The sequence below is a fragment of the Monopterus albus genome, unplaced genomic scaffold (genome assembly GCF_001952655.1).
Source record: "Monopterus albus unplaced genomic scaffold, M_albus_1.0 scaffold11.1, whole genome shotgun sequence".
In the NCBI taxonomy this organism is placed as follows: Eukaryota; Metazoa; Chordata; class Actinopteri; order Synbranchiformes; family Synbranchidae; genus Monopterus; species Monopterus albus.
Window position 1 is genome coordinate 362,816 of NW_018127891.1, and position 17,240 is coordinate 380,055.

A 17,240-nucleotide genomic window follows, 5' to 3' on the forward strand; every position below is an offset into this window, starting at 1 on the left:
TTGCTTCCTGCCTGGGGGCAGTCTGGCTTCCAGGCAGACCTCTGATGTCTTGCTGAGCACTCTCACTTTGTGTGCGAGGGCCTCTGTGTGTGGGGGGTGTAGCCTCAAGCTGTGTTAGATGGCGAGTGTTTGGGCTATGAGGATCAGCTGAACGGGTCCTTTTCCGTCTGTCCACTGGTGGTGCATTTTGTCTGGTTGGATTTCTGCTCCGGGAAGCGGTTTGGTTCCAAGGCTGAGGCCGAGATCTGTTCACCGATCTTGATTCTGGTATGGGAGGATGGGTAGTGTAGTCTGTATTGTCAGAGGTGTACTCAGGTGAAAACTGTTCTCTCTGAAGTGTGCTGCTGTGATACGCTGGTGTACCTCGAAGACGATCCCATGGCATCTGATGAAGAGAGGAGCTAGGAGTGGCACTGTGACTTTCTGATCTTCTGTCAGACCTGCTACGATGATCCATGTCCTGTTGGTAGGTTTGTGTGTTGGCGTTTCGCTGAGAAGTGTTATTACTGTTATAGTGTGTGTATCCAGTCGGGATAAGGTCAGGCTGAGCCTGAAGATCTGTGTCTATGTAACCATTCAGTCGGGGGTCACTTGGATAGAACTGCCCACTTTGCCTTCTGGGATACACCTGTTCTGTATGGCTTCGTGGAGCATTACTATTGGCTGAATTGGTATGAGGAAGTGAGCGGTCTTGCTGAATCCATTGCCCATCGGTTGGGTATGAGTTCACATTGACATGAATGGTGGGCATTTGTGCATTATTGTCTTGCTGGGCAGTTTGTGGCAGCGTGTTAAGGTTGACGTGGACTGCCGCCGGGTGGTTGCTGCCCTGACCAGCACCAGCCTGTATGGGAACGTTAGGGGTTTGGCGCGTTAGGATTTTGTCGCTGTGTGTTTGGCAGTGTATTTGCATTTTGAACATTAGTATGCGTGAAAGCTGGGTTGTCAATGCCATTATGGGGGTTTGAATTAGTGCTCTGAATAGCATTGTGTAGGAGTCCATTTGTGTGGGTGCGACCATTGTGTGGGCGTGCATTGAAGTTATACAGGCTGTTCGGTTGTAGTGTCCGTGGGTCGTCACGTCTTTCGCGCTGAGCTGTATACAAGCGGTCGGGGTGGTGCCTATGAGTGTTGGTGTGATAGAGGGGGGGTTGTTCCCTTGCACCATTAGGTTGTGAATATGTAGCCTTAATGGGAACAGATGAAAAATAAGGGGAGGGAAAGAATAGACAGCAAAAGAAAGACAGAATGAGGGGGTTAATTTGTAAAAGGCCCTTTAGCACCATCATATGGACAAGAGAAAGACAAATTCAATAGTGAATTATATGTAAACTGTTCCAGTGGCTTACTATAGGTCTGGTGTTTGGGTTGGTGTTCTGGATGACCACAGTCTGTCCTTGCCTCTCCTCTGCTGTAGTTATAGAAATTTAAAAAATAATAATGTACTTTAGCAGGAAACAAATGCCTGAACTATTTAGCACTGATGGATATGGAGATCTCAAATAGCCTTTTACAAAGTGATGAAAATACAACAAAATGAAAAGTTGACAAATAATATGTTCATGATTGCACACACTAACTTACCCCTCCTCTTTCGTCTGAGATAAAGAATAAGTAGGATGAGGAGCACAATGAGTAGGATGAACAGCAAACATCCAATCACAATCCCCACCACTTCCCCTACATTGAGACATACATCTGGAATAGAAAGAATGGTGTCAAAGGGGGCGAATTAATAAAGATAATCAGTCTGGAGCTCAGACAGATGAGAGAAGAGGAAAAGAAAAAAGAGGAGAAAAGGGGACGATTTTAAAAAAAGAATGATAAAGTAGCAGCAGTGAGAAAGCCAGGGAGAGAAAGAAACGAAAATAAAGGGAACAGAGAGCATGTGTGAAAGTCAGTGAATGACTTTGACTACATCCTCACCAGATCAATCTCCCAGGATACTTTCTGTCCCTCTCCTGTCGTGAAGACAGATACAGGGATAGAATCCAAAACCAGCCTTCATCATTATCAGTCACACAGAGGTCAGCGTCCACCTTAACTCACCTACGATGGCTACGCTTGTCCCCTGCTGTGAGGTGACTCCAGAGATGGTGTTTCTGGCCGTGCAGACGTACTGGCCGCTCTGATTGGTCGTGAAAGTCTGAAGGGTGAGCACCCCACTGTTCACCTGGTCAGACGCGACAGGCTGTCCGTTGTATTGCCATGAGAAGAGGGCAGGGGGCAGCGAGTTAGACGTACAGGTGAGGCGCACCGCCTGTCCCAGCTGCACATCCCCTCTCCCAACACACTGTTTTGGGGTTTCTTTGGTCAGCACAGGGGTATCAGGGCCATCTGTGTTGGTGATGATCAGAGGACATCATCATCAGCATCAAAAGGTACAAGAGGGAAAACCTGGTCTCCAAAAAAAGCTGATTCTAGTGCACAGATTACACACGTCAGTTTTGGGTTTAAGTCACTTCGTCTGGCTAAATCATACTGGTGAACCTTTTTTGACCCACTTTGCACATTAAAATTGCAATGGCTCTTGAATCAACATGTGTCTTGACAGTTCATATTTACAGTAGAACCTGACTGAGAGGTTCACTGTCCAGTCAAAATCCTGCATAAAGGCTGAGAAAGGACACCTCAATGAGGAGACATTCAAATAAGTGTATTTCATAAAGACTCTGGGATAACAATTCCAAAGTGCAGCTTAGTGGTGTAAAGTGATGTTTAATTAATCCTTCAAGCTATTTAAATGTGAGGATTTGTGACTTTTGTCAATTTCATATTATTGTAAAATAAATATCTTCGGACTGCTAGTCAGTCAAAGCATGGCATTTCGAGATGCCACCTTAGCTTCAGGAAATAACTATTTTCAGGTCATTTATAGAGTGATTGACTCATTGAATTGAATCATCAAAAGTTGATTAAATAATGAAATTGTTAGCTTCACCTCTAGTGTTATGAACTTCGCACAAATGAAACTACCCCTGTAATAGTAATATCATGGATTCACTCTACAATCAAGTTAAATTCTGTTGATGAACACTTGTGGCCTCAAGTAGTGGTGATTCAAAGTTGATTACAGGTACTGCCAAAACATTTGTTTAAGTGCAAATGGCTCCAGTGATTTTTACCAACACACATGATCTGGGTACATGCTAGGTGTTAGAGAACAGAAATATGGATGGTAGCCAGTGTCGCATGGGACATTACTGTCACATCAGAATTAGTGATGTGGTCAAGACAAAGCTGGAAACAGCACAATAAGTTTATGGAAGAATGCCCTGTGCAATCCGAGTGCAATTCAGCACACTGTACCATATGCAGTGCAGTGTGGACAAACAGATAAGCTACTACTATTTGCAGTGGCTACAGCAGATTAGCTGCCACTTGTCTTGATCGATGTAAACTCACAGTAGACAGTGAGGCTCCGCGAGGCAGTCTGGGCGCTGACAGGGTTGCTGACAGTACATGTGTAGGTCCCGGTATCATTACGTGTGGCTGGGTTGATGATCAGGGAACCACCCGAGATGGTGATCCTGGAGTCGGCGATGATGGCTACGTCGTTTTTGCCCCACTGCACGTTAACCTCTGTCCCAGCAGTCCACGTACAACTCAGAGACACATTTCTGTTTTCTATGGCCACTGAGGGAACCACCAGAGTCACCCCGGCCACTGCATCTGCAGGGAGAATCAAAGCTAAAGATTTCTCCAAAGAGCTACAAAAGCAGAATTACAAAGAAATGGTTTCTGGAGACATTATTACTGTAGGTATGGACCATAAGAGAGCACACTTCAAAGGCTGGAGTGACAGAACAATAGAGGGCACTTTTATGTTTCTGTTGAGGATAATTTGTTGTAATCAAAGCAAGTGAGAGCTGAGAAGGGACAGGATTCAGATAGAAGCACAGATGGTGAATAAGGGGGCAGACGGTATGAGTGGTGGCCGAGATGCCTCTTGGTGGGCAGCCTGAGTTAAATAACTGAAGAGGGAGAGGAGGGGGCATACGAACAGAACAAGATGCTGTGACTAAGAGAGAACCAGGACAGCAACACCAAACAAACAAAAACATTTCAGCAAATAGTCCTCATCACTTGCATTTTTGCAGACTTTCCACTTACTTGTGACTCAGCAGAAGCATTTAAAATTTTTAGCTGCCTCTCATTTCCAGACTAAGTTATGAGTGAGTAGGAAGTGTCGTGCTCAAGGACTCGACTGTGTCATGGCACGGGCTAGGTGGATGTAACCTTTCAGCAATAATAGCCTACCACTTCTAAATATTTGGTCACGATGCCATTCCATTAGCATTGACAGTAACAGAGACGTCATCCCTCTACCGTGGGTGGATGCCTGAAAATGAAGAGAGCCACTCAGCTGTTCAGGCTCCATTACAGTACTAAATGTAAATGAAAGCCAATACTGTGTGTACTGTATGTAAATGTAATGCTACATTTAGACTGCTACACTATCAAACATCTAAGAGCATGAGCATATCAAATGAGTTTTAATTAGCATAAAGCTCCGAGCCACTAGCTTCATCCCCTCCTCCTTTTTCATTAATTTTACCTCGCCTACGATGGGTCACTAATTTCATTATAACTCCCAGACTAATTCTCTTACTCCTCAAATCCTCCCTCTTCTCTTTTACTCCCTTCTGTTCCTCCTTAACATTATCACTCCCCTCAAAACCTCCCTCTCCTGCACAGTCCACCACTCCTCACACCTTCCCTTTCCTCCTCCTCCTCCTCCTCCTCCACTTCTTCTCTCTGAAGTGAACTCACATGCACATGTCTTTGTCTCTTACCAAACACCCTCAGGTTTACTGTTCTGGAGTTAGTAGCAAGGCCTGTGGTAACAATGGGGGTCACCATCACCGTGTAGTTCCCTGCATCTCGGAGCTGGGCGCCTCCAATTTGGAGCTGAGTGGCAGTGATGGTGACCCTCCCCTGGAACTGGGGCACTGGGTTAATCACTGCAGCTCCTCCAGCCCACAAGCCCAGAGTGACAGCTTGGTACTGCCATGTCATGGACAGGACTTCAGGCACTGTCAGCACAGTAAAGACTATCTGAGTACCAGTCTGAACCAGCACTGGGTCTGTCTGGAACTGAATCGGCACCGGGTTCTGAGTCAGCACACTGGCCGGGAGGACTAAACAGAGAATAAAAGGAGAGAGAGTCAGTGGTGGAAAGGACATTAACTCAAGTTGTTAGACATTTTGCCAAAAGGTATTTTACCTTCCAAACATCTGAGACTGTTTCACTTAAATTACAGCTTAGGGTTCCAAAATGATAAAATTAGCAATAATTTCACAGCAATACTAAGAATTTACAGCCATGCTAGTAGCTCTGAGGCTGTCTGCACAGTGGTGCTTTGAGCTGAATGCTAAGGTCAGCATGCTAACATGCTGATGCAAACTGGATACAATGTTTACCATCATGACCATGTTAGTTTAGTGTGTTAGCATTCTAGTATTGGACAAATTAAAATAGTGGTGCTAGATGAACAGTTAAGGAGAACAGCAGAGCTATTACAATTCCTCCTTAGGGGGACATGAAGGTCTGTGCCAAATTTCAGGGCAGTCCATCCAGAAGCTGCAAAAATATTTCTGTCTCTAATGTTTCTGGACCAATCTGTCAGACCAAGCCCTGACGCAGCAACAGTGCACTCCCTAAATCCATGGTGCTACCATGGCTATAAACATATAATAGGTTTTTAAAATACATGTACTGTTAAAGATTAATCCAGAGACTGCAACTTTTTGGGGTTTGTAACCCCTTATAAAAAGCACTGTCTAGGTGGAGCCCATAGTCTCATTTCAGATGTTTCACCGAAGGAATATTTCATAATACTTCTGCACTTTTACTGAAGGATCTGAATGCTGCTCTCACCACTGCTGAGAACAAAATCTATAGATACACACAGACTGGGCTCAAGGGGCAAAAACCCATTAGCAAGGTACACACTTTTCCCTTCCTTGTAGATTTCACACCATGTTTTTTTGATTGTAAGTGATCCCGAGCTAAACATCTATTTTGTGTTTTTGTTAGGGTGACTTAAGGTAAACCAAACCAAACTCATATTTGCTGTCTCTCTTCCCATGAATAATTGCTGCATAGGCAATTTTTCAAAAACACTATTGCAAAGAACCACTGATTTTACACAATCAGGCATTTAACTGATGCTGTCTGTCTGTAGTCTGCATACGAGTGAAGATGGAAAAGAAAGAAAAAGTTGCCTGCCAGTCCGTCCTAATTTTTTATGTTGGCATTACAGATTCCAGCAGGAAAACCCAGGCTGATTTTTAAAATGGCCTTTTATTGGCACATAAAGCTTAAAAGCAAACAAAAGGCCCTGTCCAGTGAATTACAGTGAATCAAATCAATATGGTTCTAATCAGTCTCGGTGGACTGCCTTCACACAATTATCATGTGGGAGCGGAGTTTAAAATGACAAGTAAAGGAGTGTGCTCAGGTTACCACCCTGAGTTGTTTAAGTGTTTCAGTGCTCCATTAAAATAACAGTGGCCTTGTTGCTTTTTCAACAATGAAAGAAGAGTCATGACTCACGAGCGAGAAACACCCAAGAGTGGCACAGCACAGGGTCGATGCCTTTAAGTGCTGTTGGAATGGTTTAACAAGGCCAGAACAAGTGAAACACAAGTTGTAAATAAGACTGAAAGAGCTAGAATTAAAGATGATTTATAACTACTAATGTGAAACTATGTAAGTGATTTACTTGTAGATGTGAACCTTAAATGAACAATGGCAGGGAGCCCAGAAGTCATGCCAACAACTGTAGTAAAACTGAAGAGATGATGAATCTGTTAATCACAGAGATTAACTGGCAGCCACAAAAGTTTTTACTTTATGCTGCTGAACTTTAGGTTTCTCTGGGTGGGTGTAATGGATATCACTGTTCATTTTAACAGTCCATTTCTCCCAAACTTACTGCTGTTTCTGGAAATGTAAAATAAATCACTTCTTGTGCACCAAAGGATGTTTTTCAGAGACACTTCACCAAACCGCAGGCATTTAGCGTACGAATGGTAAAATGCTTTTATGAAATGTGTAGGTTGAATCGCCATTGTGCAATATCTACTGTCGATACACAGCAGTAAAATGAATATTTAATAATATGAAAATGTTTCTGATTATTACTTTAATTATTATCTTTCATGCATGAACAACAACCCTTAGTTAATGAACAAATTAAAATATCATTTACATTCCTAGTGTTCATTTCCTTTGCTCATCTTGCTGCTGCAGCACAAATTCCAAAAGTAGGTCTGTGCTGCTTGATCTTTCTCATTTTTATGCATCCAACACTCTGTTATAGCAGTGTAGGAAGAAACAATCATAAATTTTGGATGGTAACATTTAATACTACAGTAATAGATACACTATTAATTTGGTGCCCATAAAATGCGGTGCTCTTAAAGGGCAAGGCTAGCAGTATTCTTTGATTTTTTTATAGTCCACAAATGAAAAGAACAAAACCAGAAATGTATGAGCCCGTCTTTCAGCATTTTCTGACTCGTGGCACTTAGCCCAAGGCTCGTCTGTTCCCACTGAAGTCGTAAATCTGCTCACAAATACAGTCTTTTTTTTTTTTTTTAAACAGGCCAGGTGATTTTTCAAACAGCTGTGCACTGTAGATATAAGAAAACGTTACTCAAACATGAGCATTTTCAGCTGCAGATTAATACATTAATCTTGTGCTGTTGTTAGCTTTACGACAGCAGAGCGGTACAGGTGGCTTCTTTCTTTCTTTCACTTTATTTAACCAGGTAAAAAAACCCATTGAGATCATGATCTCTTTTACAAGGGTGACCTGGCCAAGAGGTCAACAACACATGTCGTCAATACATAAGTTTCAATACAAATCAAAACATTAAACATTTAAACAATCAAAACCATAAATACAATAATCAACAATATAACCAATTGTTATAATGAAGAAATAACCTGTATCAGACTTTGGCTACATAAATACTTGCTAGAAGGTCTTTTTGTGGAATTCACTGACAATAAAGACAAGGCAAAATATCACTAGCCTTATTCCTTAAGTTGGTGACACAAGAACAATCGTCACAGGATTTCTCCCTCATTTTCTCTGTGTAAAGATTGAATTTTAACTATGTGAAACATCTGTTACAATTCTGTATTACACACACATAAAGCATAAGAATAATAATAATAATAATAATAATCACCTTTATTTGGCCAAGTATGTTACAAGGAATTTGCTTCCGGTACAGAACCGAGGCAGCCATCTGTGGCGCCAACTCACACTGATGTCTCTAACTATCTGGGGCAACGGGGGTTCAGTGTCTTGCCCAAGGACACTTCAACATGTGGACTGTAGGTACCGGGATTCAAACCACCAACCCTCCGTTTGGGAGACTACTGCTCTACCCACTGAACCACAGTCACCCCCAAGTATAAAAAAGTATAAAAGGTTATGTTATTATCTTCTGTGTTTACTTTATTTATTTATTTATTTTGCCTGGTTAGAAATTTTGATTTTTGTTATTAAATGCAGGCTGGTGTGGCCTCCTTTCTCCTCAGAGCCTTCCTCACCTCATCCTTTCTAATCTTTGCCACTTCCTGCTCTACAATATTCACCTCTTCCCCCCTTCTTTCCCTCTCATTTTCCTCATTCATCAGTTCCTCAAAATACTCCTTCCATCTTCTCTGCACAATCTCCTCACTTGTTAGCACCTTTCCATCTCTGTCTTTAATCGCCCTTATCTGTTGCACATCCTTCCCATCCCTATCTCTCTGTCTCACTAATCTCTTCTCTTTATTTAACCAGGTAAAAAACCCATTGAGATCATGATCTCTTTTACAAGGGTGACCTGGCCAAGAGGTCAACAACACATGTCGTCAATACATAAGTTTCAATACAAATCAAAACATTAAACATTTAAACAATCAAAACCATAAATACAATAATCAACAATATAACCAATTGTTATAATGAAGAAATAACCTGTATCAGACTTTGGCTACATAAATACTTGCTAGAAGGTCTTTTTGTGGAATTCACTGACAATAAAGACAAGGCAAAATATCACTAGCCTTATTCCTTAAGTTGGTGACACAAGAACAATCGTCACAGGATTTCTCCCTCATTTTCTCTGTGTAAAGATTGAATTTTAACTATGTGAAACATCTGTTACAATTCTGTATTACACACACATAAAGCATAAGAATAATAATAATAATAATAATAATCACCTTTATTTGGCCAAGTATGTTACAAGGAATTTGCTTCCGGTACAGAACCGAGGCAGCCATCTGTGGCGCCAACTCACACTGATGTCTCTAACTATCTGGGGCAACGGGGGTTCAGTGTCTTGCCCAAGGACACTTCAACATGTGGACTGTAGGTACCGGGATTCAAACCACCAACCCTCCGTTTGGGAGACTACTGCTCTACCCACTGAACCACAGTCACCCCCAAGTATAAAAAAGTATAAAAGGTTATGTTATTATCTTCTGTGTTTACTTTATTTATTTATTTATTTTGCCTGGTTAGAAATTTTGATTTTTGTTATTAAATGCAGGCTGGTCTGGACTAATTAATAACTGATAAAAACTTTTATAAACAACAACCCAGTATCTGTACAGATAGTCGGCCTAATTATGTATGAACAACACCCATGTAGCCTGTAATTATTGTATTAAAATTTCAGTATCACCCATCACTGTGAACAAAATACCAAGTAGCATACAAAAATAGAAACAATAACAATCAGCATGAAAGCTCAGATGTAGGAACCTGAGAGGAAGCCCTGAAGGCATCACGTCACTCAGCAGTAGGAGCACATTTCACCTTAATACACACATGGTTACAGATGGGAATGCAGCCGCGCTGGTTTAACGGCAGTTAAGACGAGCTTTGTGATTGAAATGATTTGATTTGATTTGATTTGATTTATTCATTCAAGCATGTAAAACAGTTGATATCTCAACACACATAATTTTACACATATCCAACAAATGCTAATCCAATATCAATTTACTTATACCTAGTACATGCTTGAACGGAGTAGGAAGAAGTTAGACTTATCCAGTCCTACTCCATGACATCATTTTACACTTTTTAAGTCCTAAGCAATATCTCTACATAAATAATTCTCTTCTACACCACACAAGTAATATACTAAAGTATTATTACAAAGTGTTAACATTCATACACCACACCCACAATGTTACACCTGATTAATCATTAAACCTGTTCTTGCATATATCTTGATTGACACATACCTTTATATTTATGTTTAAACTCCTCAATTCTATTACTATTTTTTATGTATACGCTTAAATTGTTCCATAGTTTTACCCCACTTATGGAAATACAAAGTCTTTTTTTGGTTGTACGTATAGCATGAATTTTTAAATTTAACTGACCCCTTAAATTGTATCCCCCTTCCCTTTCATTAAATAGTTTTTGAATTCCACCAGGTAATAAATTGTTCCTGGCTTTATACATAAACACAGCAGTCTTATATCCCACTAAATCAAAACATTTTAACAATTTAGACTGTATGAAAGCTACATTGGTGTGATCCCTGTACCCCATCTTATGCACAATTCTTATCGCTCTTTTTTGTAATATATACAATGGTTGAAGTGAGCTTTTGTATGTGTTTCCCCAGTTTTCAACGCCATACTCTAAGTATGGTAAAATCAATGAAGAATACAAAACGTGTAGTGCTTTCCCGTCCAAAATATATCTAACCCTTGCCAATATCAATATATTTTTGCTATTTTGTTCATGCAATTGTTCTCTATATACGTGCCTGGAATAGTACAACTCCTCTTCCTTTTCCTGCCCCGACCCCATGTTCTTTTGAGACTTTTGTGAACTGTTTCAACGTTACTGTCTCCACAGGAATAGTGAAAACTAAGTGCAAATTGTTTTACCTGCCAGCAACAGACTGATAAGGAGCACTGGCTGTCTCATGTCGTCAGTCAGGCCGGTCTGCAGAGAGATTAAACTCTTAAATACAACAAACAACCTGGCTGTTATTACTGTGCTATATACTATTCAGTTCTGTTCATACCTGATAGAAATGACAAACATGACATTATATTAGTCGTACACAACTTACCAAAGTGTTTTATTCCTGCCTTCATGTTTAGCTCTGTGCTGAACTAAAGCTTTTAGCTCAGTATCGACGGATGTTTGCTAACTAATACACCTACTTCTTGTATCTTCATACCTGTCAAGGACACACCTCTTAAAGGGCCCGCAGCCTTTAAATGTGATAAACTAGTGATGGGAAATTAGCCAATGCTATGTTCACATTACATGCTGAAGTGGCCTAAATCAGAATTCCCCCAGGTGACTCAGATGTTTCAAACCAAGTTGCACTTTTTCAGATCATAGACCACTTGCATATATGGTACTAGATCCGATTCATATTCAGTCTCTGACTATGTGACCTCTGTCAGAATCGGGTCAGAATTCATGTGATGAACATCTCACTCTGTGCATGCTCTCATTGCCTGTTGCCATTAGTGTGGGTTTCGGATTTGGTACCAACTTTTGGAGAAGTTTCTGATCAAGCCAATGTAGAAGGCACTTATTGTAAAAGAGCAGGTTTCAAGGAAATTGTGCAATTTGACACTTGCACATACGATGTTGTTATTTTTGTACTCATGTAGCTCACATTTCCATTAAAACCGAGCATTACAGACAGTTATTTTTAATGAAACATTTTAATTTTTAAAGTAGTTCAACAAGTAATTAATCTCATATACTGCAGTAAAATGTATAAAGTATAAAATAGCATAAAATATAAATACTCAAAAAGGACAAGTACTTCAAAACTGAATTTAAGCACAGTACTAGAAAAAATGCCATTGATATCCACTACTACATTTAATGGTAACATTAAGTCATACGAGCAAGAGTAAATCTTATACAGTACTGTATATTTTTACAGCCCACATACAGTATGATAAAGATGTGTTCAGAAAGGATCAGGACCTTTAAATTCAGTGGGTTTAACTTATTTTTCCTGCCTTTTACCTTTGTTGAAAGGGTTTTTAGATGAATGACATTCATACTGATGAGACAAAAGATACCAGTGCACACTGATAGCAGTCACACAGAGACCGTATCACTTTTCAGAGAATATAATTGTCTTATTTTCCCAAAATAATAATGGGTCCCTTTGATGTTCATGATCCAAGGTTATTTTTTATTTGTACTGATTACAGTGTCACATTGCAGCTGTGATCATATAAAGCAAATGATGAAATTATATGAAGTAATAACATATTCGATTTGTTGCTTAATGAATTCACTTGTCCAGTGGCATGGAGTATTGTGAAGCAAAACCAGAAACTAATTGTTCTGGATATGGAATCAGAAGCATGTGATGATGATGTCTGAAGAAAAACATTCTGATACAAGGGTGAAGTGTAGATAGTTTTCAGCTGATGTATTAGTGCCACCCACTGGTTAATTCCAGCTAACAGTACCCCTCTGTCGACAACGCACTCAGTGGGAGCCACAGCTGTGATTCCCATGATGATTCATAAACTCTCTGCAAAGACAAATGGATTTATAATCAGTTTTAAATCACTTGTTATGTCTGTGCCCCAGGATGCATTTCCTAAAGTGAGAAACTGCAGAGCTAAGGCTGAAATAATAATGCCATTATGTTACACTTCCAGTAGCTTAAAAGATGTGCTTTAGCTAACAAAACAACCTCATTAATAGCTGTTGTGGAGCTTTCAAATATATTATGGCATCATCATCATCATTGACGCAAGATTTTTTTTTCAAACCAGGTTAAATTCAGATTTGTGTTAGAAATGGGCACTTTATTTTGCTGTGACTGTAATAAATCAGCGGCCAACTCATTGGTAATGAAACAGACTTTGACTTCCCCAGAGGTATAAAATTCTCTTGCTTCCCCTTTATGTGCTTGAAGGTGTTTGCATGGGACAATTATTGGAAAAACATAGGAATAAAGAAATTTGTGTATTACCTCCTCTTTACAGTCCAAAGCCAATACAGTGCATTGTGTCCGCAGGGCAAACAGTGTTTGTGCGTGCTAATAAGTCTGCAATACAAAACCTTTTTCAAAAGACTGAGGTCTGAGACTGTCATTTGTTTCCCTTTAATAGATTGCCATTGCATTTTTCTCCGTTTGCACACAGTGCAACAACAGTGGTGTGAAGACCCAAACCTGAACATGTATAATTGTGGGAGCATATGGTTAGACACATCAGGTTGGAGAAAGGAGGGCTGATTTTACAATGGAAAGTTCACTTATGTAAAAACAGAAAGAACCGTCACTGTACAGGAAGGGGGGGGGACTACTTGAAAACAAGGTGACGCCTGCATGGCTCAGACTGAACCTGACAAGCAGTGCAAAGGTCCAGAGAGAGAAGAACAAGGCCCTAAAGCATTTTTTGCTTTACTTCCTTTGATGTTGTTTTCAGTAAAAGCTGTTGATTTGGAACTGTCATCTATAACTAGATTATTTCTCAAACCGCAATGGCAACTGCTCTGAAGAGACTGTTTTATTTTGGGCCATAAATATTCTCACAGACTGCGAAAGCGAACCAAGTGGAAGAGCTCTGGCTTGACTGTATTGTCTGTTTCAACTTTGGAGAGGTACGTGGGTTCTACTCTAAAATAAATTCAAGGTAAATTGCAAAAGCAATTCCAGGCTTTATTTAATGCATGCACGTTGGGGTTGTGTTCGTCCTCCACTATCAAATCCCTCTTGCTCCATGTTTTGCTGTAGCAGCTGTGCTTGAGGAGTTTCATCTTGGTTTTGGCAGCACACCCATCCCTAGTTTGTTCCAAGTTCTGACTGAAGCGCAGTCTGCAACAACAGTACTGGTGTTCTTTGGATACTCCACAAATAAATTAAGAGAAAAATTACCCTAAACATTTGGATTACATTTTTAACGAACTACTGCCTTAATTGTTTTTGGTCTCATTTTAATTCCACATGTTCCCTGGAGGTGGTGTTTTTATTCTTGTTGTAATTTCACCTCTGTTGCATGGGTACAGAGGAAATGGTCTGCTGTTGCTGAGGTCATGGACAAAGTTTTTTCTCTGTTCTCTCTCTACAGCAGCAGGTGTTATGGAACTACAGTATTTCCTGTGCTGCAGAGTTGCCCCACTGCTTCTCTTAAGTAAGGCTTTTAGTTATTACCACACTTCAGGCAAAAAAACATACTTGAAACTACAGAAAATAATATTTTATAACATGTTTGTGTGTGTGTGTGCAAGATAAGACAACATATTTTAAAGGATAAGCTGACAATTTTTTTCAAGTTTGTCTTGAAACAACAGTCAGGTCCCTGAGTACTGAAACATATGAATAGGAGGATTACAGCAACAAAACCTGTTTTCATGCACATGTGGGCACCTGTGTTTAAAGACAGACAAACATTTGTGAATCTATCCTTTAATTCTCAGAGCACATAAAATATCACAGCAGGCTTAGATGTTGCATCCAGCACAAATGCAAAAGAACTCATGTAAACTGCCTTTTGCATTAATAACACACAGTTGCATTATTTACATCACCTCCATTCTTTTCCTGTCAAGCTAAGACACATGATTAATACCCCTAGTGGTAAAAGCACACATTCTTACCAGGGCCATTGCGGCTCTGACACAGATTTTAGGATACTGATGTGGCTTGATGGATATCATATTAGGCATGGCTGTCATGCAGTATAAATCATTGCTTGACATTGTTTGACAGAAAGCATCCATACATATTCATAAAATACATGCACAGAATGGAGATGAAGTAATATGCAATTGTTTGTTTTATTAGCTTCCTGTTCTGCCCAAATAATGCAAACCTTCCAGAAGCCGAAAGGTCAAAACTGATGAATATGAAATGCTCTGAGTCATCCTGGACAGCTGAGTAGAAATATACTCTGCATGAGCATGACAGCACCAGACACTGATGAACATGCAATAACAGTTGGTCCAATCTCTGCCCTGTCCTCAGTGCCATATAGGCTCCAGTGTATGTCAGTACACATCCTCAGTGAGGAGCCTGTGCTTGTCATTCCTGGCTCCAGTCTGGTTTTGAAAGCCCAGATTGAGCATGGACCCCTGGAAGAGGTCTCCATGGTAACCTGGGAACGGGAGCCCGAAACTGGAATAGCTCCTATGAGGGAAACACTGGCCACATGCCCTGGTGGAAGCCTCAAGTGTGACAGTACAAGGCCAAATGTCCATGTGAACATGGGGCAGCACAAGACGACACTTCAGATTAATGGATACACCAGAGTGGACCGCGGCGTGTATGCTGTGACTGTGATGGATCACAAAGGAGTCAAGACCACTGCACATTGTATTGTCAGGGAATATGGTACTGTATGGTGTGCAGCATATGAAGGAGCTTTTTGTGGCGCCCATTAGTTTACATTAATCATTTTAAAGTTATTAAATTGTGTTCAGTTATGTTACTCATTTCTCTCTATGTGTAATAAGATCCCTGGTACATCACATCCCCAATGTATGAGGCAATATCAAGTGGGATAATGTTTTGGATTTGTGAAGGAGGCGTGTTGAAGCTAAAATGGAGCATTAAGATGCTCTTTAATTTACTAAATGAAAATGAATCGAAGGTTTTGGTTTCTCCATTTTACAGATTTGCAGTTTTTTGTCCATGTCATTTTATACTGACTCAAACACTCTCACCTCAAAGTAGTTTCTGTAGCAGCCTTTCTGGTGCTTTCAGTCACTTTTTAAAGTTTGTCAAGGAACTGTGGATTGTCAGGTTTCTATTTTTTGAGCATCTTAAGGATTTTTCATTTAGGGTTAGACTTAAAGTTGAAGTTTGTAGTCTATTTTGACCATGCAAAGAGCAAATCCACTGGGCTTTTTAAAACAATGTTTAGAGTAATTACGGTCAGTAATTGAAAGACAGCAAGAAGGGATCTGTGAAATTTGCATTTGTCCTTGTGGTCTGACATTTTCTTGACCAAGCAATTGAAAAATAAACCAAAAGATTAATGAATAAGCAAAATCATCACAAACAAAGACTCACGGGATTCAGCTGTAATCTTAGATGATTCCTCCAGCAAGGAAAGTGTTGCAAGTTTAAAAAAGTCAGTGGATGGTGCTGTTAAGTTGCAACCACCAAGTTGCTTTCATGCAAAAAAATTTTAGCAATGCTACAGCAGCGGTTTATGCCTTAATCCACCTGCCTCATATAGACAGCGTAGGTTTCACAGTGAGGATATACAAGCTGAAATATTTCAAAGACTCATCAGCTGAGTGTGTCCTGGCCTTTCTAGTGTTAATTCCAACAATTACCAACAGTATAATGAATGTGCTTTAATTGCACGCCAGCAGACATTGTTTCTTTCTGATGGAGATGTCTCATCTAATAATGAAATTAAGTTCGCCTATAGGCTTTGCTTTCTGAGTCTCTCTCTCTCTCTTTGGTTCTGGATGATTTTGGCTTTGCTGCAGCTTTCTCGTTTTCCGTAAAAGCATCTTTGCTTTTACTCTCATCTGTCTGCTCTAACAGTATCAGTTTAGGAGCTCCACTCTTCTCCACATCTGGTCTCTCAGCTACCATGGCTTTCCATCATCCCTTTCTAAGACATTATGCCTTACTCTGCGGTCTCATTATTGTCTCTGAAACTGAGCTCGTTTCTCCTGACAGCATTAAACTTCACTCGTGATTCTCTGTCTTAAACCCTCTTGAACAGCCCTGTGCCATTATTCTTATTATATAATAGATGCCTACGGCTGAACATACCTCCGCTTCTTTCTATCCAGCTCTGACTTTTTACCTTTATGCTTATCACCTCTTTTTATCTTTATCCTCCCTTCTGTTCATCTGTCTTTCCAGAGGCAGTGCACCACGTCTCCATCAGCATTAACGTGTCTCACTCCTTGCTGGTTTGCGGTGAGGCCTGGGGCACAGACCCCCACTTCAGCTGGTTCCACGAGAGAGTCGCCATCACTGACAGTGTGGGAGGTGTCTCCAAAGACGGAAAAACCCTAGCTGTGACCATGACTCCTATGTGTGGCCATTTCACCTGCATAGTTAGCAACAAACTGGGCTACAGTTCTGCAGCGTACGCGGCAGGTAAACATTGATCTTGTTTGTCTGTACTGACAATATTGTGCTTAGAAACAACCTGTGTACATTTTGCAGTAGTGTGTTTGCTGTATTATTTACCTTACTAAGAGATGTATTAATTATATTTTACAATAAAATAAATGACCTTG

The 17,240-nt window shown here is 40.4% G+C and overlaps 3 protein-coding genes across 3 annotated transcripts in view; 1 reads left to right on the forward strand and 2 right to left on the reverse strand.

The window, feature by feature from the left end:
- LOC109954633 (RNA-binding protein 33-like) overlaps nucleotides 1-856 on the reverse strand; it is a 4,302-nt gene extending 3,446 nt beyond the window's left edge. The window contains exon 1 of the mRNA XM_020590114.1: nucleotides 5-856. Within this exon, the coding sequence (XP_020445770.1) occupies nucleotides 5-751 (747 nt within the window). The 5' untranslated portion in view covers nucleotides 752-856. The remainder of the gene's footprint in view (nucleotides 1-4) is intronic.
- A 1-nt stretch (nucleotide 857) lies between these two features.
- On the reverse strand, nucleotides 858-11,214 carry LOC109954634 (carcinoembryonic antigen-related cell adhesion molecule 5-like). Its single transcript, XM_020590115.1, has 8 exons — nucleotides 11,113-11,214; nucleotides 10,925-10,982; nucleotides 4,797-5,141; nucleotides 3,406-3,672; nucleotides 2,050-2,337; nucleotides 1,585-1,698; nucleotides 1,350-1,411; nucleotides 858-1,187 (listed from the first exon to the last, which is right to left on the reverse strand). The coding sequence occupies exons 2-8, from the start codon at nucleotides 10,962-10,964 to the stop codon at nucleotides 858-860; spliced, it is 1,446 nt and encodes a 481-aa protein (XP_020445771.1). The 5' UTR covers nucleotides 10,965-10,982; nucleotides 11,113-11,214.
- Nucleotides 11,215-14,126: 2,912 nt separating this feature from the next.
- Nucleotides 14,127-17,108, forward strand: LOC109954635 (uncharacterized). Its single transcript, XM_020590118.1, has 3 exons — nucleotides 14,127-14,164; nucleotides 14,998-15,363; nucleotides 16,858-17,108. Coding segments are annotated over exons 1-3 (618 nt in total). The 5' UTR covers nucleotides 14,127-14,163.
- The last annotated feature ends 132 nt before the right edge of the window (nucleotides 17,109-17,240 follow it).

Excerpts from the sequence above, each read along its gene's own strand:
- LOC109954634 (XM_020590115.1), bottom strand. The coding sequence starts at position 10,964 with ATGAGACAGCCAGTGCTCCTTATCAGTCTGTTGCTGGCAG. Across the intron at positions 1,412-1,584 it reads TCTCAGACGAAAGAGGAGGG|CAGAGGAGAGGCAAGGACAG; the intron begins GTAAGTTAGTGT and ends CTATAACTACAG. Across the intron at positions 1,188-1,349 it reads ACCCAAACACCAGACCTATA|GCTACATATTCACAACCTAA; the intron begins GTAAGCCACTGG and ends GTTCCCATTAAG.
- LOC109954635 (XM_020590118.1), top strand. Across the intron at positions 15,364-16,857 it reads TTGTATTGTCAGGGAATATG|AGGCAGTGCACCACGTCTCC; the intron begins GTACTGTATGGT and ends CTGTCTTTCCAG.